This window comes from Sylvia atricapilla, chromosome 5, assembly GCF_009819655.1.
Source record: "Sylvia atricapilla isolate bSylAtr1 chromosome 5, bSylAtr1.pri, whole genome shotgun sequence".
Taxonomy (NCBI): domain Eukaryota; kingdom Metazoa; phylum Chordata; class Aves; order Passeriformes; family Sylviidae; genus Sylvia; species Sylvia atricapilla.
Genome location: NC_089144.1, coordinates 70,794,914 through 70,818,078, shown reverse-complemented (window position 1 = coordinate 70,818,078; position 23,165 = coordinate 70,794,914). Strand labels below are relative to the sequence as shown.

Sequence of the window (23,165 nt, the reverse complement as noted above, 5' to 3'; positions counted from 1 at the left end):
TTTTAGATTATGTATTAGGAAAAAATTCTTTACTGTGAGGGTGGTGAGGCACTGGAACAGGTTGCCCAGGGAAGTTGTGGATGCCTCATCCCTGGAACTGCTCAAGGTTGCATGGGGCTCTGGGCAACTTCATCTAATGGAAGGTGTCCCTGTCCACAGCAGGGTATTAAAACTAGATGAGAATCTTGAGATCTTTAAGGTCTTCTTCCAACCCAAAGCATTCTATGATTCTATGAAAAAAGGTCTCACTTCTTCAGCAGGCATCATTATATCTTTTTGTTTCTTCACCTCTTTCCACTCTTCCTGTCCTGAAGATTTCTCACGGTTTGCAGCACTTAGACTAGAGAGCATAGCACCAAAGCCTTACAGGGGCGGCTCCTTTCCTGACATGTCCTGCACTCATCATGTTGGACAGCAGCTTGTCACCCTCAGCCACAGCCATGAATCCAAACTGGCCTTTTGTGCTCTGGCAGCCTCTCCCTGTTTCGAGCTCCTGCTCCAAAAGGTGCCTTCAAAATCAGGCATGCCAAAACCACAGCAGCCACCCTGGTCATGCTCCTCAGCATGTCTGCAGTCTTTCTGCTGTTTCCCAGGGCTTAATATTACAAGTCTGGGGGAAATTTTCTTGCACACCAGGAAAGCAGAATTAATGATACTGCAAAGTTGTCTGCTTTAAAAAAGGAAGGCCCTTTTGGTCCTCTGTTTCCCTTTACCAGGATTTTCCCTGAAGAGCCACAGGGTGAAGCTGCTGTGGGAATCTGGGGAATGCTCCAGATCAGTCTGTGTCCTCCTGCTTTATGCTGCTGATGGGAACAGGAAGCTCTGTCTCTCCAAATTCTGCATCTGAAGGGTCAATGGTTTCTTCTTTCACCTGCACAGCAATGACTGGCAAGAGATAGACAGAGAGAGCAAAAAATAAGTAAATAAAATCAACCCATGTTGAGTTGCATTACCTGCAGCACCTCCCAACCAGCTCTGTCCATGCAGGTATTCAAAACGCCCCAGGCCCTGGGGCCAGCCCACTTCCTGGGGGTCCCCACAGGCAGCCCTGTCCTGCCACTGCAAATCTATCCACGGTCACAGCAGCAATCAGGATGGGGCTAAACTCTGTCAGCATTCAGCTGCTGGCTTCCAAGAACATCGTCTAAGGGAGAAAAAGACGGTGTGGTCCATTTGCAATCTGCCTGGGTTCACAAAGGGGAGCTTAAATGAAAAGGAGGGACCTTCACGACTCTTCAATCCATCCCCCTGTACACAAGGCACCTCACCCACCCTCCTTCCCCCTATCCACTAGGGTTGGCAGGTGACCTAGCTGCTCTTCTGGTCACCACAGCACGAGAGGCTGTGTTTACATGCTGCAACAGCCCTCATGGGGGTTGGGATGTGACAGTCACCTCTGACATATCCACTTTGTCTCACCCCCCTGACCTCACACAACCACACTGCTCAGAAATGCAGATAGGCCCTCAGCAGGCATTAGTAGCACTGAAAGACTGAGCAGTACTGGTCCCACCAAACCTTCTCAGGAGGCAAACATTTCCACGGAAAGCAAGCAAATGTTTTCTTCTACTCTCTGGAGTGTCTCTGGAGGAGTAGGGAAAGACATTTGACATGCTGCTGTCTTTTCCTGCCTGGGGGCACCCATGACTTAGTGGCCAAGAGGGTGTACAAGGAGAGGTGGATGTGGCTGCAGGGTAGAGTAACCCATTCCCTTACTCTCATCAGGTGCTGGCTCCGGCAAAGCCTGGCTGGCAGCTTTTGCTTCTCTTTTTGAATTTGTGGCAGAAGGCTTCTTGACAGTCTGCTTGACACTGCGGGTTTTGGCAGGCAACTTTTTTCCTAAAGAAAGAGTTAACAGAGTATGAGCAAAAGTGTGTTTCTTTTCCTCTGGAAAATCAGCAACCCTGCTCCTCTGAGAAACCACAGGCCAGGGACCAGCACAGCTGAACAGAAAGTTACATGGTCATTAGCTGCCAAATGGTTACGCAACAGAAATGGCCTACTGGAGAAAAATTCTATAGTCATCAACCTCAAAATATGCTCCTTCATGTTCTCCTTCATTAAAAGCAAGGCACTTCAGCATGTGTTTAACTTCCAAGAAGCAGGTCCTCTTGGAATCAGTGTGGAGTCAGCTTTGCTTACCTGTCTGGGTCTAGTCCTAGGCAATGAGCATATTTGCTGCAAGGCGCAGACATTGTAACCATAATGTTCTGGTTTTTAGCTGACCTTTGTATTTATGCTGAAAATCTTTATACACTTTAGATGTCCTTTCCCCTCCACCCCCCAGGAAGGAATTCCTTGTCTGTCTACACGATTTGCCACAGCTACTTCAACAATGACAACAACAACGACAAGATGAAACAAAATGGTTTCTACTGGTGTCTTCAGCCATCTTAAGGCCTTCTTCTCCTCAGCACAAAGCAGGGTTGCTCTCCAGCTACCCTCCAGCTACAGCAAACATCTCCCGCCAACCATGGACACAGAAGGGAAAGCAGCACAACCTCACACCTGGAAACAAGTGCCATATATACCTCAGCCAACAGAAAACAGACTGCAAAAAAGATCCTTCCTGCACACAGCTCTCTGCTCTTTAGGCAACAGGGCAGGTAAGAAGGATAAAGCTGTGTTGGCAAACCCAGAGCCGACTGAGGGCATCCACAGCAAGACAAGGCCTCTCTCTCCTGCTCTGATGGGACAATGGACAGGGTTCCTCTAACTGGGCCCAGCCTGCAAGCAAGCGGGAGGGCACTAATCAAACATCACTCACTCTTCTTTCCATAGGGTTTCTTCTTCTTCTTGGGCACCTCCTTGGCCTTCGCTGGAGTTGTGGGCTCTGTCATGGAGACGAGAGGGAAACGAAAGCCAAGTCCCATAACCAGTAGGTAACTGGGATGAAGTGACATAAGCGAGAAACAGATATACCCATCCCCCCAAGCCAAAGCCCTCTTCCCAAGACAACCAGCTGAGGGGAAAGCAAGGCGCTCTAGTGCAGTTGCTGTCTGTGCTTCCAGGTGAGGGCCCAGAGCAGCAGGCTGGAGCAGCACAGGGGAGAGAGGCCCAGTACAGACGTGGTAGGGGCAGTAAAGAAACAAGATTCGTAGTTTGGGACAAGAAGGAAAACATCTGCAAAGGTGAGGCAGTGGCCTCCCTGCAACAAGGGAAGGAACAAACTCTTGAGAGGATGCTCTTACCTTTTACAGACAGAGTCAGAGTTGATGAGAAAAGAGAGCATGGGGCGAGCTCCTGCTGCTATCTGGCTAAGGTTACAGATATGCTTAATAAAAGGGAGCTGTGCAGGGATAGGACTACCTGGAACTCTACCCAACTTCCTCAGGAGCAATTAATTCTCTGTTGGTGTGGGGCAACACAGCCAATCTCAAAAATCAGGCTGTTTTCTCCCCATCAGGCTCCTCCCTCTGCCAGCTACTAGAATGTGGCAACAGAGGAAGATTTATGACAGCCAGTGCAAATCAAGGAGGCCATTTGGTTCTCCCTACAAGGCCCAAAACTCAACGGAGTCACTCACACAGCAGGAGGAGGGAAATCTTTATCTCTAGCACTAGAAACCACAGTAAAATCTTCACTCACCTGGAACCACTGGTGGTTGAAGCTGGTAGCCTGTCAGCTCACACCACCCCACAGGATAAATGTCTGGAGACTCGCAGTCCACCCACTGGTCATACTCGTTGTCCCAGCCGTCAAAATGGATGCTAAGGAGACGCTGGACTACACGCTTCACCGTGGCCACACAGATGAGCCGGGGTTCCATCAGGTCCACTGCCTCTACCTTCATGCCTGCCTTGAAGCCATGGTTTGGACAGTCCTGGGTGCACAAAAAATGAAAACATGAAAAAAGAAAAGCCAAGGCCGTTGCACTCAGTCCAAACCCATATCTGGCTAACACCACTCTCACACAGACTGGCCACCAGCCTAAAGCAAGCAGACGGACAACAAGCCTATAGATCCAAACCCAGACAAGGCCAGCTGTGTCCTAAATCAATCTCAGCTCAAGAAGCAAGATCCTAATGTGGAGGGAGCAGCAGTTCAGGAACACACAGTCAAACAATTACCTGGCATACCCCTGAGAAATCAGAAAGACCAGCAAAGGCCCAGGTGCTGCAACAGTTTTGTTGATGCAGTTTTTGTGATGCAGCTCCCACTCTCCACCCAACACGCCAGCCACACGTCCACAGGCACTGAGCAATGCAGAGCCCATCAGGAGCCTGGAGCTCACAGAAACACTAGAGAATCACAGGTGACACTCAGAGGGACCCACAAAGGGAGGACACTGATGTCCCAACTTGGAGGGCATGTACTCCTGGGCCTCTGAGCTCTCCTTAAAGTGCTGACTGTTAGCAAACTACAGCCCAGTAGAAACCACATACATTGCATATGCTACATATTGTCTATCCTGACTTCAGGAAGACTTTTGACACTCTGCCATAAGAACCTCACAGAGAAGATGATTGAATTATACAGGCTGGGTGCAGAGACAGAAAGATAAACTGAAAACTGGCTGAGTGACTGGGCCCAGAGGATGATTATTAGTGGCACAAAATCTAGTTGGAGATTTTTTAGTAATTAGCAGTGTACCCCAAGGGTCAAAACTGGATTCAACCCTATTCAACATCTTCATTAATTATAAAGATGACATGTATGCCAGAGTGTCACATCAAACCAAGCAAGCTTGCTTGTGGTAGAAAACTGGTAGGAAAGACAGAATATACTAGACAGTTGTGCTGCCCTCCAGAGGCACCTTGAAAAGCTGGAGAAATGGTAGAATCTCATACCTGTGGAGGAAGAACCCCAGCACAAGCTGGGGATAGACTGACTGGAAAACTGTGGCAGAAAAGGGCCTCGGAATCCCAGTGGACACAAAGCTGAACATAGGCCAGGGACAAAGAAGGCTAATGGTAACCTGTTCTCAGCAGATCAATGGAAGTGATCCTTCCCCTCTGCTCGGCACTGATGAGGCCACACTTGAATTGTTCCCTGGTACAAGACAGATGTGGACATACTGGAGAGAGCCCAGTAAAGGGCCAGGAAGATGATGAGGGAATCGGAGCATCTTTTGTATGACAGAGTTGTGACTGTTCATCCTAGAGAAGAAAAAGCTCAGGGGTAGCTTATTTATGTGTATAAATGCCTAAATAAGGGTGCAAAGATGGAGCGAGGTTCCTCTCAGTGGTGCCCAGTGCCTGGACCAGAGTTAACAGGCACGAACTGAAACACAAGACTTTCCCTGTGAACATCAGAAGATACATTCTACCATGAGTGTCAATGAGCACTGGCACAGGTTGTCCACGCGGTTGTAGAGTCTTCATCCATCTGGACATGGTCCTGAGCAACCTGCTACAGGTGACCCTGCTGTAGCAGGGGTGTTGGACAAGAAGTCACTTCCATCTCAGTGATCTTGTGGCAGCCAGAGCTCTTGCACTCCTCCTTGCTTACTTCCCACATCCCTACACATAATTTCTTCCTGGCAGCACTCACTGTGTTAAAGAGCCGTGATGGAGCAGGTCTTGATTTGGTCTCTTCCAGGTAACGTTCCCAGCTGAATGTCTTTGCATCATGCCCTGCAGAAGGAAGAAACCCTTAGAGGTAAAAAGGCAGTCACTGGGTAGAGCAGGTGGGACAAAAGGCAGAGTAGGCAGGAAGGAGGCATAGCAACTGGTTGCAGGGCAGGTCAATGAACTAGCATGTACAGCCTGATCTGGGACATGAACCTAGTGCATGGATTCCATGGGAATCCAGCACTCCTCTCCAGCAAGCAAATACAGAAAAGTGCAAGTTGCACCTCTGAACATCTGTGTCAACCATAGACCTAGACCACAGAGAAAGGGGAGGACCAGCAGCAAATGTGATCGTCTCTTAGGAGTGTGATGAAATACTCAAGTCAGATCTATTAATAGAGAAAAGAATAGAGATGACTCTGGGCACTTAAGTACTGACTCCTGCAGCAATGGCTCTACTTATCCCTTTGCACCCTCCTTGTCCTTTAAAAGCTTTCATTCTGTTCAGTTTGGGGATCATACACCTCTCCCACTGATCTGCCAGGAGGTAACCAAGAGCTGGTATATGGGCAGAGCTCAAACGGCCTGGCTTCTCTGAACTAGCCCTGACTCCCTGAAAAACAAGTTGATTAGGACCTTGTTTTGATTCATCTGAACCTGACCCCTCTCAGAACCACACCACCCATCACATTCTGCATGCAGGTTTGTACCACAGGACAGATTCCAAATCTCACCTTTTGGAGGGGTCAGTTCGATGCTGTTCCTCTTACAGAAGTTGGCAGGGAAAATGGCGTGTGAGGAGGCGTGATAGCAGAACCAGTCAGAGCCATCATCAGATGCTGTTGCTCCATCAATGCTGATCATGAGATACCCATCCAAGAGAACCTGAGATGGGAGTGAAGGCATGAGTGTAGAGCTCTCCTCCTTGCAAAAGATTCTCTCAAGAGTCCCCACATATCAATCACAATTGCCACTAGATAGTAAAATGCAGTATTATATACCCCAAGCTTCTCCTATTATGTTAGTAAACACAAGCTAATCTGCAAAGCAGCAATTTCTGCAGGATTGGGACCAACACTAAGAGCCTTGTGAAAGGCCCATGTGAAAAGCCTTAAATGGTCAGAAGCTCTGCTCTTCCCCAGAAACAGTTTATTGGCAGCCCAAAAATCTTCTACATCAGCCAGACCATGAATTTGTTACTGGGTAGAAAGGAAGGAGCACCACTCTTGGCTTTGCTACTTTGTACAGCAATGAGAGTTGTCCCATCCTGTCACTCACTGGTAATTGGTGCCTACCAAAGGCAACGGGCATGCCTGTCCCAAACTCCTCCATTTCCAAGCAGTGGCTGAAGAACATTTTACAGACACAAATAGCTCTCCGAGCATCCCACTGCCAAAGTCCTCAGCTTGGGTTCTGTGAGGGCAAAAAGCTTCTTGAGGAAGTAGGGAAAGCCCAGATGGATGCTATACTTTCAACATTCAACACACTTCACTGAGGATACCTGGGCAAAGAATTCGCTTCCCAACACTAGCACAAGAGTAGAGCTTACAACCACTTCAAGAGAGACTGAAGGAGACACAGCCATCTTCAGCTTCCTCATGCCCTCCATGTGTGCATGGAGGTCACCTCACAACTCTTCCCTTCTTTCCACAGGGGCATCTATGCACTCCTAGAACTGGAGAACAAATCTTCCCTACTGCATGCCCAAGGGTGGAAAGAGGGTGGTTGCCAGTCACACAAACTGGACACTAGCTTGCAGACCAAGCATGCGCCTCTTCATGCTGTCCGTTTAAGTACACATGGACAACAGCTTGTCGGACCTCTGAGGTAACCCCCCCAGTTCCCTCCACACAACAGCTGTTCACCTCTCTTGACAGGCCTCTCTGCTCCCCCATGCAAAATCCTAACTGGTCTTATTAATTTGAAAAGACCTGAGGAGAAGCTGCATTATCTAAAGCAAACACAGCAGACCCTCTCAGGCCCACTGAACTTACCTTGCAAACAGTGGCCACACAGATGTTGCCCAGATTCAGGGGGTCAATAGCTTCTAGTTTCATGCCTCGCTCAAACCATCCACCTTCAGAATAGACAGCTCGTACCTAAGGGAGACTCTGGTATACCATGTGCTGCCAGGGGTATGGGACAGTTCCAAACTGACCAAACACAGCACGTGCAAATAGGACTAGAACTTCTTCACTTGGCTCAACTTGGGAGGGGAAAGCAAAAATATTACAAGAAATACAAAGACAGCCAAACCAACACTATGTTTGTGTCAGCAACCTCTTACCACAGCTCTGGTCAGTCAGAGAGCAAAGCCCAACTCCGGCACCATAACAAAGCAAGCCTCCTTTTCATCTCAGTCCTTACCAGCATGATCTAGTTCCTTGTTGGAACTGGTCTCTCCCATGCAATCCTCTTCCCTCTCAAACTCAAAGCTCTCTTGCTTGCCCTTTAACTGAGTCCCTCAGTCAGTCACTGTCCTTTAAGTCTTTCAGATTTCTAGTTTGACTTGCTCTGCTTAACAACAGCCTTGACACCCCAAGGACCTTACTGCCCTTAGCTATAAGAAAAACCACCCTCAACAACCCACACAGCAGCATGTACGCCCAATCAAGGAAGGGCTATCAATGCTTCCTTCTTTGTGACCCCCAGAGAAAGGCACACTTGTCCTACCTTCTTAAAGAGATAGGGGACAGCATCACAGTAAATCTTCCGGAAGGTGGGATGGTTTGCCATGTCATTACGTTTTTCTTCTGTGAGGAATGGAAGAAACAAAGAGAGGTTAAAAACCTGCAGCAACTGCAGTAAGAAAACAGACTGGTTATTCATTTTCCTGCAAGAGCTTAGCTGCTATAAACCCCCTTAATATGAGACCATTTAATAAAAAGAACAGGTCAGCCCCTCAACACTTCTCATAAAATGTGCTGTGATGAAGGGCTTGCTCAAAAGCAGATTGCTCAGCTTCCTGAGCAGTTCTGGTAACACCTCTACATGCAACTGTAATCACCAGGGAGAGGCAGCAAAGAACGGAGACACAACCAAAAGGACCAACAGAGCTCTAGTCTTGCTTTTTTCTTTGTCTTTTAGTTCGCCAGAGTAAGCTGACCAACAACTCCTCTTTGGAAAGTCCAGAAAAACACAACCTGATGGCATCCAGTGTTACAGAAGCCAGCATGAATTTGCTCAAAAAGACTATAAACATCTGTCACATTGCAAAGTCTGCATTCTCACACTGCCTGCTTCAGGTAACAAACCCTACAGTCCTCTGTTATAACCTGTAACTACAGGGTTTTTATCTATCGAGATTAAAAGCCAGCAGACTTCACCTGCTAGGCAACTGCCTCACTCCCAGCATGTCAAGACTGGTGTCAACAGCAGGGTGCAGGCAGTTCCCAGCAAATCTGAAGATGGTTGCAGTGGCCTGATCCTTACCTGTCTTCTTTATGTCATGGCCCACTCTCCGTGACCAGCCCACAGGATGGATGAGGGGACTCCACATGTGGCACCAGAAGTCATCATCACTGTCACCATCCTCATAGAGGAGTCTCAGTCTGCCCCCAATCACTGTGTCCACCACTGCCATACGTGTCTGGGACACATGGTTCTTATCCACCACCTCGACCCGCATGCCCTGCCGGAACGGGTACTTCATGCTCTCCGCCATCTGGCAACAACAGATAGAGGAGGAGAGATCAGCCACCCTTCTCCAAACACTTCAGAGAACACCTTTCCCCACAGATATGCACCCTGGCACTGCCCAAAGCTGACTAGGAAGGGATGCATAGGAGTGGGTTCATTGGGGGGACAGGCAGCTGGCAGTCCCACACGTGACACTGTGGTTGGGCACACACACCCTGGGTCTCCCTTTTGTCATGTGGCCTCATAAGAGCCACCCCACCCCAGCCCAGCAGCCATGCCCAGCCACCACCTTGTGTCAATGTTCCCAGTGAGAACTTCTGTTCACAAGGAACTGAGTAAGGAATTGTGTGTGCCTTTCTCAATCACAAAAGAGATCCCAAGGGTTTTGAGGCTGCAATTAGTTAGAGGTGTACCTTCCAAAAGAGCAACAGGATTTTCAGCTGACTTCAAAAGAGGTCAGGTTCTTATTTTCACCTTTTTATTCTAATCAGAGGCTGAATTACACGATGATCTATCTGCCAACTCCACAGCCAAAGCCAGTTACTCTGCAGACTGACTCAAAGGCACAACTACGTGGACTCACTGGCTGCTTTCTGACTTTTTTTGAGACCTTCAGTTTGCTCATACAGCCTTGTCCTACTCATCCACAAATGCCCAATGGTGTTAACAGAACCCCAGACATTTTAGAACTGTGATCCCAAGATGATGTGCAGCAACTAGGAAAAACAAAATAGACAGCCAAACCAGCCTACACCTGAATCCAGAAGAACTTTTAAGCTAAGGTTTTCCCCTCTCACCTCCTGTTTATTAGACAGGAGTGTAGATGCTGAGGGGAGAAAGACAAAAGCAATGTCTGCTTCCCTCCATAACTTCCCTTCCAGCTACAGCCTGGGGCCCAGGAACAAGCAGCTAAAACACCCTCTTTACTTTCCAAGGAGTAATATGGAAGCCCTAACTACATCCAGATCTCCAGCTCAGTGTCACCACCTGCACACAGAAAAACCTATGACCTGCCTTCCTGCCTGCAGTCTCTGCGACTGTCTTCCTTATCTGCCATTTCCAAAGCTCCTAGCCCCAGAAGACCCTCTTCCCAGTAACAAAGTCTAATTTCAGTGCAGGCTACACAAAAATAATCATGTGAGCTATAAAGATGTCAAGACCATGGCATTTATAGGAAGCCCATACCCTTCTCATTCCCTGCAGGCTGCTTTGCTTCCAACACTGAAGGCAAAGGTTTTTGACTCTCAGAGCTATTCCCTGGCACTGACACAGGGCAGGGAAAGGCTAGGTTGGAGCTGCACTAGCCTCTCCCTTCAGCAAAATGCCAAACCTCATCGCCAATCTTTCCCAGCAGACCATGTGACAACAGCTTTTAAAGTCCACCTGCGACCCAAAGCAGAAACTGTTGTGCTGAGAAGACATGGAGGTTGTGCTACCCATTACCCACAGCTTCATGACAGGTATATTAGAAGCATGTGGAAGTACTCACTGCCCCTGCCCTGCCCAGGTTTCAAGGCACACAAAAGTTGCACAGATCAGAACCAGAAGAGACATGTTGAGCACGTCTTGACTTAGCTTCATTTCCCTCATGCAAAATGACAGCCTCTCACATTTACCTTCATGTGGAAATCCACTGGGATGGTCCTAGCTCCCACCAGTTTTTTCATGAGGTAACTTCTCCAGTCAGTGTACTTGGCATGGATAGCTACATATGGGTAGGGAAAAAGTCCACCTTTATGACAAAATAATTACAGCACCACATCTTTCATCTCTCTGACAGCCCAATAGCACTAAAAGGCCTTCTTCACACTCAGATTCTGTACTCTGTTTTGCCAGCTTGACCCCACATCTGGCTGAAGGGATTGCATTACCATTACAGAATGAACTGGGCCAAGCAGACATTCAACTCTACTGATATAGACGAGGAAGTGGTAATAGAGCAAAAACACATGAGCCATACCAAGCAAATCTCAGCTTGCCAGAATTCCAATAAACTGGCAACCATCTCTGAACTGGTAGCTGTGCATGGACTGGAGCCACTATACTTCACCAGAAATGCTGCCCAGGATATAGGACCAAAAAGTTGTCCCAAAGATCAAGTCCACTCACTATGTGGGTTGGAAGGAGGAAAAGCCACCTGCATTAGCCTCCACAGGTCTGACATCAGCTCTGCAGCATCACCAGGTCGATGATAGGGAAATGCGGAGGGAGAAATCCAAGCAGTCTCCAGCTTCCCAAACTCAAACTGCTGCTTGCAGCTCAAAGCACAAATGGAGCTGTAGTCCTACATGCAGTGGGAGCACCTGCCCCTAGTGCTAGGCGTAAACCAGAGCTTCTCCATGCCCAGGCATCTGCTGACCCCCCCTTGCCCCACACTCACTTTGTGGTGGTACCAGGATTTTGCTGTTGACGGCACACCAGCCAATGGGGTGAATATCCACGGTGCCCAAATTGCACCAGAAGTCATGACCAGCATCATTCTCAAAGCCCTCATATCGCAGAAGGGCCCTGTATCCTGCCAGGACAGAGCAGACAACCAAAGGCATCAGAGGCCAAGAATTTGGCACCACAGGCTTAGTACCCACAGCGCGGACTTCAGAGCTCTGCATAGGTTACAGAGCTTCTCCAGCAACTGTTCCTGTAAATTGTCCAGCAACCAGAAGAGGAACCACATGATGGTTTCCTCTCACCCCTGCACCCTGGTATTTCCTGTTCAAAAATATCTCAGCAGTTGTAAATCTCCAAAGAGCTGCTGTTTTGCTTGACTAGCTACCCTCAGCTCTCTAAACCTTCCCCCAGAGCTTAGCTGTGCCCAGCTACCAAAGATTACTTTGGAGACTTACCTACAATCTGGATGACAGATGCAATCCAGTACACACGGCTGGGGAGCACAGCATCACTGTTCAGCACTTCCACTTTCATACCTTTCATCACATCATCCCACTGATCAAAGAGTGGCACCTGAAAGATTGAGGCAGCCATGTTGGGAGAGGAATGTGGAAATCAGAGCAGGATTAAGGCCCTTCAAGCTTTCAGAGACATGTCTTAGGCAGCTACACTTTCACCTTAACACAGGCTTGCATGCCTTACCCCTCCTAGATCTGCCTGCATCTTGAAATACAGTTGAACTGTTCCAAACATCTCACTGGCATGTTCACTGAGGATCCCAAAATGCAGAATATCATATAGCAGTACTTAACGGTTTCACTGCCTGATGTCCTATTATTCCAAAGTAGCTGCTGCCATTCCTCTATGGCATAAAAATACCTAAAAGTAAAAATGCCATGTCTGCCTGACCTATCCTTAAGACAAAGGAAATGCTGTCAGTATTATCAGACCCCAATTCAAAAGGAATATAACAAGTCTTATAAAAATTGGACATGCTGGAGGGGCAGCTACTGCCAGGCCTACATAAACTGAATTCCTCTCTGCACATCACTCTGGGGTGTACTCAGTCATACAAACTCCAAAATTAGCTTCTCACTATCACCCCCAGTCAGAACCAATTCTGTTCCCAGTCAGCACTGAGCCATCACTACTGACACCTGGAAAATGGAATAGATCTTCCCAACAATGTCAGAGTAAATATAAAAACAAACCTTTACTTGAAAGCTTTCAGGTACACGATACTGCAAAAACCACATGTGGTATAGTAATTCTACAACTTTCATAAGGTTAGTCGATTAGCATACTTATCATATATTGTCCAGTTAAAACATTAGTTGGTTAAGTAAAAATTTCTGGGCTTCTGACCCATTGGAAGCAGTCCATGGATTTCTTTTGCCCCACTTTTGTTATGTCTGGTTCAGATTCTGGTTGGAAAACAGAATGTCCTTGTAGTTGGTTCTCTTCTTGGAATAAGACTACACTATTTCTGAATGTGTTTATAAGGCTAGATTATTGCTCCTAAATACAGGGAAGAAAATTAGGAAAAAAGCTAGAAGCTACAGCCATGCTTTAGCAATCTACAAATTTACAAATATATGAAAAACATAAAAAGCTAAATATCTTAGGCATCACTACCAGCAGTGTCTCTATCAAGCCCCCCTCTGTTTCCTTCCCCCCAAACTCCTGGACCCTTTGAGAGACTCCCATTATCAGCAGCAAGAAACCTCAACTTCTTTCCTTGCACCACCTAGCTCTCAATAATCCCCTGCTGGGCCTCTACTGGCCACCTGTCAGAGGATCACAGGGGGGCCCCATGCCTATGACACACCCCATGTGCCCTGCCATGCACAGCAAAGTGAGGACTCACGTGTTTGAAGCAACTGACAGGAGCTGCCTTGTAGCTGTGCTCCTGCAGGTACTTTCCCCAGTCAAAGCCCAGGACCAGTGCTACAAGCAGACATAAGAACAGAAAATCAGATGAGATCACAAAAGAGGCACAGAGATCAGTCACCTGTGGACTACAGCCTGCAGGCACTAGGACACAGCACACAAGGATTATGCATTCCACTGCCATTTTCTCCGGCGGGAAGCTAGACCCTGTGTGAGTGCACGGTCACTAATCCCCATAAGAGGCAAAATATATTATTAATCAGTATTTGCTGTCACTTGCTTTTGGAAGAGGGGGAGCAGAAAGGGCAATAAAAGGGGCCAAGTCCAGCCCAGGGCTAAAGCACTCCTGGGAGAGTGCATCCTTTCAAAGTTAAACCACTTCACATCTTTGCCTCTCAGCAGCTACACTGCAGGGTCATATCAGTAGCACTTGCATTCCCATTGCTGGGAAAATCAGAGATACTAATTTGAGAGATTAATCCCACAGTCACTCCTGGCTACAGCTCTGCTTCAGCAGCAGTATGTTCAGGGATCACTCCCTGCTGCTGCCATGCTCCAGCAGTCCCCTTTTCCCTAACACAGTAAGTTGCTGCTCCTTCAGCTGCAGTGACTGATTATTGCTCAAGATAATCAGTGAGTGACTTGGGGCAAATATAACTCCCCATGAGCAGTGGGGCAGCGAATGGCTGGAAGAAGCAGGACACCTTTAAGTCACCTTGGCAGCAGAAGTCAGCACCTCGTGGGAATGGGACCACAGAGCTTACACTCCAGGTCAAGTTGTACAAGGAGTGAGGATGAGGCTACAATGGTGGATGGGCAGGAAGAGGAAAAAAGCCGTGCCCTGCGTTCTGCCAGCCCGTGTCAGAGCAATCCACACACATTGTAAAAGATACACACACAGCGTACCAGAGAGGAGGAGGAGGACTGCAGAGCTTACAGCCCTCAAGGTGTCCCCATTTCTGTGACTCCAGCAGCTACATCTCCTCACACCTCACGTACACTCACCATCCTGACCTGTCAGTGTCCCATCTGCCAGCTGTCCTGTGCCCTGCGAGTGAAGAAAGGCCCCGATCTTGGCGGACCAGGATGCCTTGTGCAGAACTTTAGCTTTCTTTGTTGGTGGTTTCCCCTGCAAAAGAAGGAACACTAGAAACTTTAATGGCACAGGAGACTAAGTCACCCCCTGCATCACTTCCTTGGGACAATTTTCAGGTTACTACAATATTTATTAATGCTCACAGGAATAAGAAACAGTATGTCCTTTCTCAGCTTCTAGGGAGCATCACCTTTAAGCTGTAACACCTTCTCTGGGGACTTCAGGCAAGAAGAACAAGCCACTGGGAATGTCAGTCTGATATTAATTAAAGAGCAATCCCCTACCCCTACATATAGGCACATCATGCTCCATGCCCAGGAAAGCTCACAGAATTGTAAAATATCCCTGAAGAGCTGGAAGTCTGTCTCCCTAAAGTTCAGGAACGTGACTTTACTCTTTAGCTGACCTATATTCCTCAAGGAATTGCAAATTCCACCAATGCATGAGCACTGCAGCTGGAGCCACTCCAGTCCTGACACCCTCAGTTAGTTCACTTACTTTGGTCACCATCACATCTACTGTTGCATTCCCTCTGCTACAGCTGTCTATTCCCTGACTTAAGAAATTATCCCCCATGCATTCCAGGAGTCTCCTGGATTACCTACAGCTTGCCACGCTACTTTTTGCAGGTATAGAGGTAGTTGAAGTCCCTCATCATGACAAGGGCCTGTGAGCACGATGGGGCCTGAGAGCCAGATGGAAAAGTTTTAACTCACCTGCAGTCTGGCCAGGATGCTGGCCTTTTTGGAATTTGAGGAGTAGCTTCTGGAGCAGGAGACGCTGCAGAAACGTTTGGTCTTGGAGAAGAAAGCCTCCCTGGTGCCCACAATCCCACACATTTCACACACAGCTGGGAGAAGGAAGGCCAAAAACGTGAGCATTTGGCAGAGTCAACAAAAGGACAGAGCTGAGACCAGCTAACGGTCATTATACAGAGCAGATCCCCCAAACAGCCCAGAAAATGCAGTCTGAATCCAAAGCTGCTCCCAAAGCATCCCCAAGGTGCAAGCCACACACCCTTCCCTGCCCCTAAACATGTTTCAGACAGCGTAGGCAGTACCTGGCTCAGAGCCACTGTCTTCTGCGAGCCGGCCCGTGGACAGCTGGTGCATTGGAGGGGTGAACAGCTCTCCAGCTTCCCGGTCTGCCACCTCATCATCGCTGGACTCCTCCAGACAAGAGCTGCTGTCACTGCCCATGCTGCTGTTGTAGCACGTGAGGCTGTCATAACCCCCAAAGATGTCCAATTCATCATCCTCCTCATCGTCATCGCCTTCCTCCTCCACCCGTTCCAGAGATGAAGTTTTGTGGCAGAAGGTGGACACCAGCTACAAAAAGAGCCAGTTTGCTTTAAAATAGATATATATTACCCCCCACTGCAGAAAAAAACCTGCCTTTGCTGCTGGAGGAGGCCCTCTTGGGCCAGAGAGTGGCCTCAGGGTAGCAAAGAGTCCACATAACAACCCCAAAGGCAGGACTCTGAACTCCTTTCCCAACCAGGTCCCTTTACTGGTATTCCACAGGCTGCACTCTGCTTCAGTGCCACAGGGCTGTAGCTAGATAGAAAATAGCTTGAGAAACACGCAAAAATGCAGGGAAAAGCACTGTCATGCTGATGAAGGACAGATGAGACTGTGTCCTTCCAGGCAATGTGCCTCCCAGCACAGTTGCACAGCACAGCAGGGCAGACACCATCACAGTAAAGCCAGCACAAACTTCCAGAATGGAGCCCAAGCTGCACGTTCCTGCCACCACAGCTCACAAGACCAGCACAGCCCGAAAGTCAGCAGGGCCAACTCAGTCCTGGAGACAGTTCATGTCCTCTGGAAACTTCACAGCTGACAGCTGACCTCGGTTCAGAAACTACACCCAGCAGGATGCCAGAACGTTTGCTATAGGTTTTTGCCTAAAACCAGATGCCTCCACAGCTAAACACCTTCACTAGCTTTTTGTACTTGCTGTTACAGCAGAAGAGCTGAGACTGAAAAAAAAAGCACAGAAAAATAGTGTGTCTCAGACTAGAAGACTCTTGAACCAGGCTCCAATAAGCACAAAAGAAACTGGGAAAATGTGTAACAACTCGTGGAGGAGCAGCTAGAAGTCAGCATCAGCAAAGGAGGTGATGGAACAGAAAGGCAGATTCTAACAGCTGCAGGAGGCTACAACTGTTCCTCCAAGTGGGCAACAATAGAAGATCGGCAGCAAGCCCATCACTTTCCAATGCTAAATTCCCTCCTGGCTCCTGGCTATCATTATAGACACGCGGACAGGAAGATCAGACTTCACTCGCTGCTGTCTTCCCGCGTCCTCCCTGGCTTTCACACAAAACAGACCCAAGGTTCCCAGGCTGCTCCCTGAACAGAGTTGTTCTGCGGATCCAAGCCCTCAGACAGCATTCCTGACGTCTGAAAGGTCTGAACTTCTCTAAAAAAGAAATATTTTCACCGCCTACTACTCCTTGTGTGGGTGCACCGCACACCAGCCCGTAGGACGTGAGCACCATAGATAGCATCGTTACTCTTCCACAACACGTGAGTGAAACTTGCGGAAACGTTACGATTCCCCCGGGCTGCCGAGCAAGGGCAGCATCACCTGGAGCCTCCTCAGAAAGCTGAGGGGGACGCATCCCGGCCCATCCCGCCGGTATCAGGCGGCCCCAAAGAAGCCCCCAGGAGCAGCCCGGGCCGGGCCCAAGCGGAGCCGCCGTCCCGTCCCGTCCCGTCCCGCTCACCTCTCCCCGGTCCCGCTCCATCGCTCCCGGGACGCCACCGGCCCGCCTCACGCGCGTGGAGAGCGCTCCCCGTGCGCTGTGCGCCTGATTGGCCAGAGCAGCGGAGAGCAGAGCGAATCAGCGGGGAGCTTGTTCCCGCCGCCATGCCCGCGGGGCACGACGGGAGCTGTAGTTCTTTTCCCGCGGCCGTGGCCCGGCGCGGAGGTCCCGCCCAGGAACAGGCCGGGCCCCGCTGCCGCCTCACGACTGCGTTTCTTCTTGTAGCTCGGGTTTAGCTCGCTCGGTCCCAGGATGGCTTGGACGGGATGGTACTGTAAAGATCATCCAGTTCGAACCCCCTGCAGAGGGCAGGGTCACCTTTCACTAGAACACGTGGCTCGGGGCCTCATCCATGGGACACACACAGGTTCTCTGGGCGACCTGTGCCAGTGCCTCACCACTCTCAGACTAAAGATTTTCTTCCTGTGTCTAATCTCAATCTACCCTCTTTCAGTCTAAAACCAGCACCCCTTGTTCTGTCACTACCTGCTCGTATAAAAAGTCCACCTTCCTCCTTTTTTATAATCCTCCTCCGGGTACTAGAAGGCTGCAGTGAGGTCTCTCCAGAGCCTTCTCCAGGCTGAACAAGCCCAGTTCTGTCAGCCTGTCAAGAAGCTTATGTAAAGCTAAGTCCCTGGAGGCAGTTCTATTTTCCACCTTACCCTTTTTATTTTGTTATTACTGTGACTGCGTTGACATTGTAGGAGAAAAGAAAACCAAGCAAACAAACAAGGCTGCACTGTGCATTCCTACTCTGTACAGGCTTTGTAGTGAGTGGCTGAACAAATAATGTGTGAAGTGCAACTGTACCGTCTTAACTGCAGGTGGGAGTAAAGCAGCATGGAAAAGGTTCATTCCAAAGGCTTACCTTACACATGGATTGCTCTTCCAGACCATCCAAAGGCTCTAACATGAGGTACAGCCTGTTGATCTAGACACAAAGGAGCGTCACTATCCATGTGAAACACACTGAGAATCCAGGGCAGTGGTCACAGCCTTATTACAGAGGGACAGTGGCGGGGAGCTGGCAAAGCCTGTGTGCAACTTGACCAGCAAATTTCCATAGCATCAGAGATCCTCCACATTCAGGTTTTCTAAGTAATCCTCCAGCAATGTTAAAAATAGAAAATTGTTTTACAATAACATAGTTAATAATGAAATAAATCACAATGACTGTTATTCCCTTGTAAATGCTGCTAGACATTGCACGGCAGACAGCAAAGCTGTTTCCAGAAAAGACACAACACGAAATTAAAGGCTCATTAAGTCTTTCTATTGCAATAATCTTTCATGGAACACATTGTGAGCTATAACTGGTGTGCATCCCCTGCTCTGTTCCCAGAGTGGGATAATACTGCTCTCTTAGGTCACACACAGGTTGGTTCAAGGCTTCTTGGAGGCTTAAGTAGAATCAAGTTCTGTGTTGACACAGAACAAGCTTAATGGCAGTCCCTACACCACGGTTCTTCATTTTTCATTGCAGTTCTAAATAAGCCTTTTAATAAATAATAGTATTTAAATAAATTAATTTTAATGTGAATCAAGTTCAATTTGATTGAGGAATACTTAATTTTTTTTCAATAATGAAAACTGTTATGTAAAAAGAATCATAATAGTTCTGTAAAGCCAACTTTTTTTTTTTTTTTTTTTTTTTAGGGAGAGAATAGCACTGACAATCTCAGGTAACTAAAACCCAACACTTAGATTAGACTTCACTTTTCCCATCTCCTTCCCTACTGCTGTTCTGGGCTTGGTCTGTTTTTTGACATCATCTGCAATAAAAATTGTAGAAAGATCAGTATCAAAGGGCTGTTGTCAGGGGCAATGACAGAAGGAGTCTCAGCTGCAATGGGGGGGGATTATTGCTGCAGAACAGGGGGCCAGGCTACTTCCTCAGACACTCAGCTCCAAGGTGTGCAGTTCTTCTACTTCAACATCTGCTCTGTCCCTCATTACCACAACTTCCTTGAGAAGCCTAGTCTCACTGGCTCTTTGTGCTTATCTACTGGGACTGTCCTCTCACCCAAGCTCTGTGATGCAGAGCTCATGTTCCAGGTCCCAAAGCTTCATAAATTCATCTGCTGCTTCTCCAAAGCCTCCTTTTTCAGTTTTCTACTCTGTTATTTTAAAGAGCTCATGAGAATCCTGGTGCTCCAGGGGCCTTTTTTCACTTCCAGCACTAAGTGGCAGCCATTCAGTTACAGGACTTCCAAATTCTTGTGTGCAGTGGGAAGTGGCACATGGCTTTCATAAGGCTCCTTCTAGCTGATGCTGTGAAAAACCAAAAGACATTGGAAGGGTTTAATTTCTGTCATGAGGACTGAGAAAGGAACCATTTTGAAGAAAAGGTATTTATAGACACGTAAGCCTTGGCTATACATTCACAGTACTGTCTTTGAAAAAGGAAAATAGGGTAGATGAGCTTGGAAAACCAACAAGCAAACAGAAGGAATAATAGAAGAAAACATATTCTGCTTAACCTTTGGCAGGCTAATTTTACCAAGGTAACTGTGAAATTAAGAGATGTGTGGCCTACACTATGTAAAAACAGGCAACAGCCTACTTGCAGGTGGGAGATTTGAGCAGTTGCTGTTTTCTAGATCTCTCACGAGGGCTGAGGAGCTTGCAGAAAACCCTTGTCAGATCATCCTTAATGTTACACTGATGTTCTGCATTTACAGCCACTTGTCACTATACATTGTACAAGTTACGCTGTACAATAGACACAGTAATTGAACAGTTTGTATAGTGAACAAATAATCCAACCCCAGATCCAACAGGCAACCCAGTTAAGGGCACAAATACTAAATTAGCACTAATTAGACCAGTCAGTATATGTCAACAAAACTCTACATACAAATACTAATGAAACAGTAAATCATTTTTGTCCAAATTAAAAATAAAATAAAATAAAACAAACAAAAAAATCCCCAAAACAAAACCCCAAAAAGCAACTACACCCAGTTCCAAGGCTATCCTGACAAGGAGAGGGAAGAGTTAACTGCCTAGGAGATAAATCTCACTTTGAAGAGCTTATCCCATTCTGGACACCCAAGAAATCTGGCTTTTGAGAGCTGAGCTGTGCTGCCTCTCCACCCCGCTGCAAGCTTTTCAAGGAAGACATGGGGCATCACTATGTCCTGCCAGGTCACCTTCCCCAGCAAAAAGGCAGCCTGCACCAGTAAGTCCATCTAATAGCAGGAGATGTTACACACCATCCACAAGGCCTGACACATAATATTCAGTTGACCAAGGTGGAAATCCCTTTACATATCCTTTCCCAAGTCCCACTTAAGGGCTCTCTCTCACTGTTTGTGGTGACACGGGAGAATTTGACCCAGTTGACAGAAAAAAAAAATGCTTGAAATCCTTCAATACAAGCTCAGACTGAGGTAACAGCAGGCAAACAGAAGAGCACCTGAGGTGTGGGTTTTTGGTGGTTTTCGTTTGTTTGGTTTTGCTTTGATATTTTTTGTGGTTTTTTTTTTTTTTTTTTTTTTAACTCATTAACTTTGAGTTCTAACTCTTGGTGGCTGTAACTCTGGCTCTGAACCATGTGGTTACAAACCCTGGCAGTGTGGGTTACAAACAGGTCATGCCTCAGGCTGCCCTGGCTTTCCATCAACAGGCCTGGTGAGATATCCACTGTATGGCTCCCAAAGCTTTGGTCACCATGACATTGTACTGGGAGCTCATTTCACTGCCACACTGCTATGGGGTAACACACACAGTGAAAAGCAAAAGTGAAGAGGAAACAAAACAAAAGATTCCTTACTTTCTGGGGCAACAGAAGCTCTGCACTTTCAGCCAAAGCGGCAGGGTTAGCAAAGAGCTTTCTTCTGGTAATGACCTTTCAATTCCTGCTATTGCCCTGGGGACTGTGGGGGGCATGAGGAGAAGCAAAATACCCACTGCCAGCGGGTGTGGTTGCATCCCACATAGCTCTGTGCTCCCAAGATACGCCAGAGCCTGCCACCACCCAGCACACCTGGGGAAAACCCCAGTCTGAGCTGTGCCAACTTCACCAGCAGCTAGAAAGGGCTTTAAAGATGACCGAGGGAGATGGGGCCAACAGTAATTTCTCCACCCTCCCCAAATCCACCACACTCCCTACAACAGGGAGAGTAGACCGGACTCATGGCTGATTGCCCATCAGCTACCCACAGCACCAATCACGGAACAGGATTCCCTTCCAAACATCCAATATCCCCTGCTGGAGAGTTGAAACCAGGACCCTATTCTAAGGGAGTAGCAACTGAGGCAACTTGACCAAACCATCAGAACATTTCTAAACAAAATGCTGGATCGCAGTCATGCAGGCAAATGCTGATGCTCGTGTTATACCTGCAAGGCTGACAGAGCAGCTCAGTAGCTCTTCAGCCATGATGCAAGCACAGACACTGCTGCAACCCCTGTGGACGGAACATGTTGTGTTTTTTACACTTTCAGGGGCCAGGCTAGGCTGTGTCTCAGGCTGGGATCTATGGCACGCAATCTGCTTTGACAAGCTGAGGGAAGAAATGGCTCCTTGGGCAAACTGGCAGATACTCCAGTGCTGGAAGCAGGAAGGCAGCTGCTGAGAAGGTTTGTAAAAATACACATTGCCCAGCACCCTGTGGCTGGTCTTCAAATAAAAGCTTATTTTTAGGGTAGGAAGCCTCATCACACACTGGCAGAACTGGTCATTAGGAGCAGATTCTTCTGACTTGTACTGTCTTTCACTTACAGCACCTGCTCCAGACTGTCCAGAGAGGATGGGCTGAAGTCCTTGAATTTGGCTTAAATGGGAAACAACAAAAAGACCATACTGGAAACGGGAGGTGGAGTTTCTTGCAGGCAAACTGTGTATCATACACTGGAAAATGTGCTGGAAAAATCCAGCACAGAAATCCAGAACAGAAGCTGGAATGGCTGTGACTGTCACATCATCTACATCAGCCTCGTCATGGTGCTGCCACTGTTGGTAAGAGGCCACAAGCTCTGCCTTACACGAGGGTCTGTCAGGTTTTGCCTGGGCTTGTCTTGGCCTGCCAGGAGCTGCTGTAGCTCATTTTGCTGTTACAACATTTGTCTAATGACCAGGTGACTGCTACCAACATTGTCTTGGGTTTTGTGCAATTACCTGGTGTTTGGGCTACCCAGTATAAGAGAGACATGGGCACAGTGAATCCAGCAAATGGACAGCATGGTGATGAGAAGACTGGAGCCTCTGTTAGATGGGGAGAGGCTGAGAGAGCTGGGACGTTGGAAGGTCAGACATTAGAAAGCTTACATCACTGAACTACACGTTATTTGAGCAAAACCATTAGCATTGTTGTAACTGGACAATCAATATCTGACTGGATTGCTAGAACTTTGAGTATGAATTCTTTTTGTTGGTTCAAGAGCCCACTAAATAGGAGCGAAACAGCCTACTCTTAACTTGGACAAAACTAAATAGCGAGAGAGATAATAGCAAGAGAGATACAGAGGACACCCTAATTCTGTTATCACCCTGAAATCCTCCCACTCTACTCAAAACAGCCATAGCAGTTCCTCAAATGGTGGGTTCTGGTTCTCCAGTAGAACAAGGGAAAGCAGAAGTGGAGGGATGTCAGGGAAAGAAACCCTATGCAAATTTAAGACTACTGATCATCCACACCACGTCAAAAACTGAACTTGGCTCAGAGTTAACACTGTCAAAGGACAGAGAAGCTGTACTGTCACATAGAATGGATCATGGCATCTTTCAAGCAAGTCTCTATGGTGGCATTTGAAGTTGGAAGATCTGTAGTGTGCTCTGCAAGGTCCCAGGACTTCCCCAGTTCAGATGCTTGGATGCAGGTCAGGACAAATTCTAACCACTGTTTATGTGCTAACCCAGTGGCAC

At 47.8% G+C, this 23,165-nt stretch overlaps 1 protein-coding gene across 3 annotated transcripts; it reads right to left on the bottom strand.

Annotated features, from left to right (window-relative positions):
- L3MBTL2 (L3MBTL histone methyl-lysine binding protein 2) lies at positions 1-17,643 on the bottom strand. Of its 3 annotated transcripts, none has more exons than XM_066320088.1 (17): positions 17,258-17,643; positions 15,587-15,854; positions 15,243-15,376; positions 14,436-14,559; positions 13,408-13,487; positions 11,996-12,113; positions 11,533-11,667; positions 10,769-10,857; positions 8,946-9,177; positions 8,187-8,266; positions 7,508-7,612; positions 6,248-6,398; positions 5,494-5,576; positions 3,589-3,823; positions 2,768-2,833; positions 1,717-1,839; positions 1-885 (listed from the first exon to the last, which is right to left on the bottom strand). In XM_066320088.1, exons 1-17 carry the CDS (start codon positions 17,276-17,278, stop codon positions 776-778), a joined length of 2,154 nt encoding a protein of 717 aa, XP_066176185.1. In that variant the 5' UTR covers positions 17,279-17,643; the 3' UTR covers positions 1-775. The 3 variants fall into 3 exon arrangements, with proteins under 3 accessions (XP_066176185.1, XP_066176186.1, XP_066176187.1); XM_066320089.1 differs by having other exon boundaries at positions 14,445-14,559; XM_066320090.1 differs by lacking the exon at positions 2,768-2,833.
- Between the last annotated feature and the right edge of the window lie 5,522 nt (positions 17,644-23,165).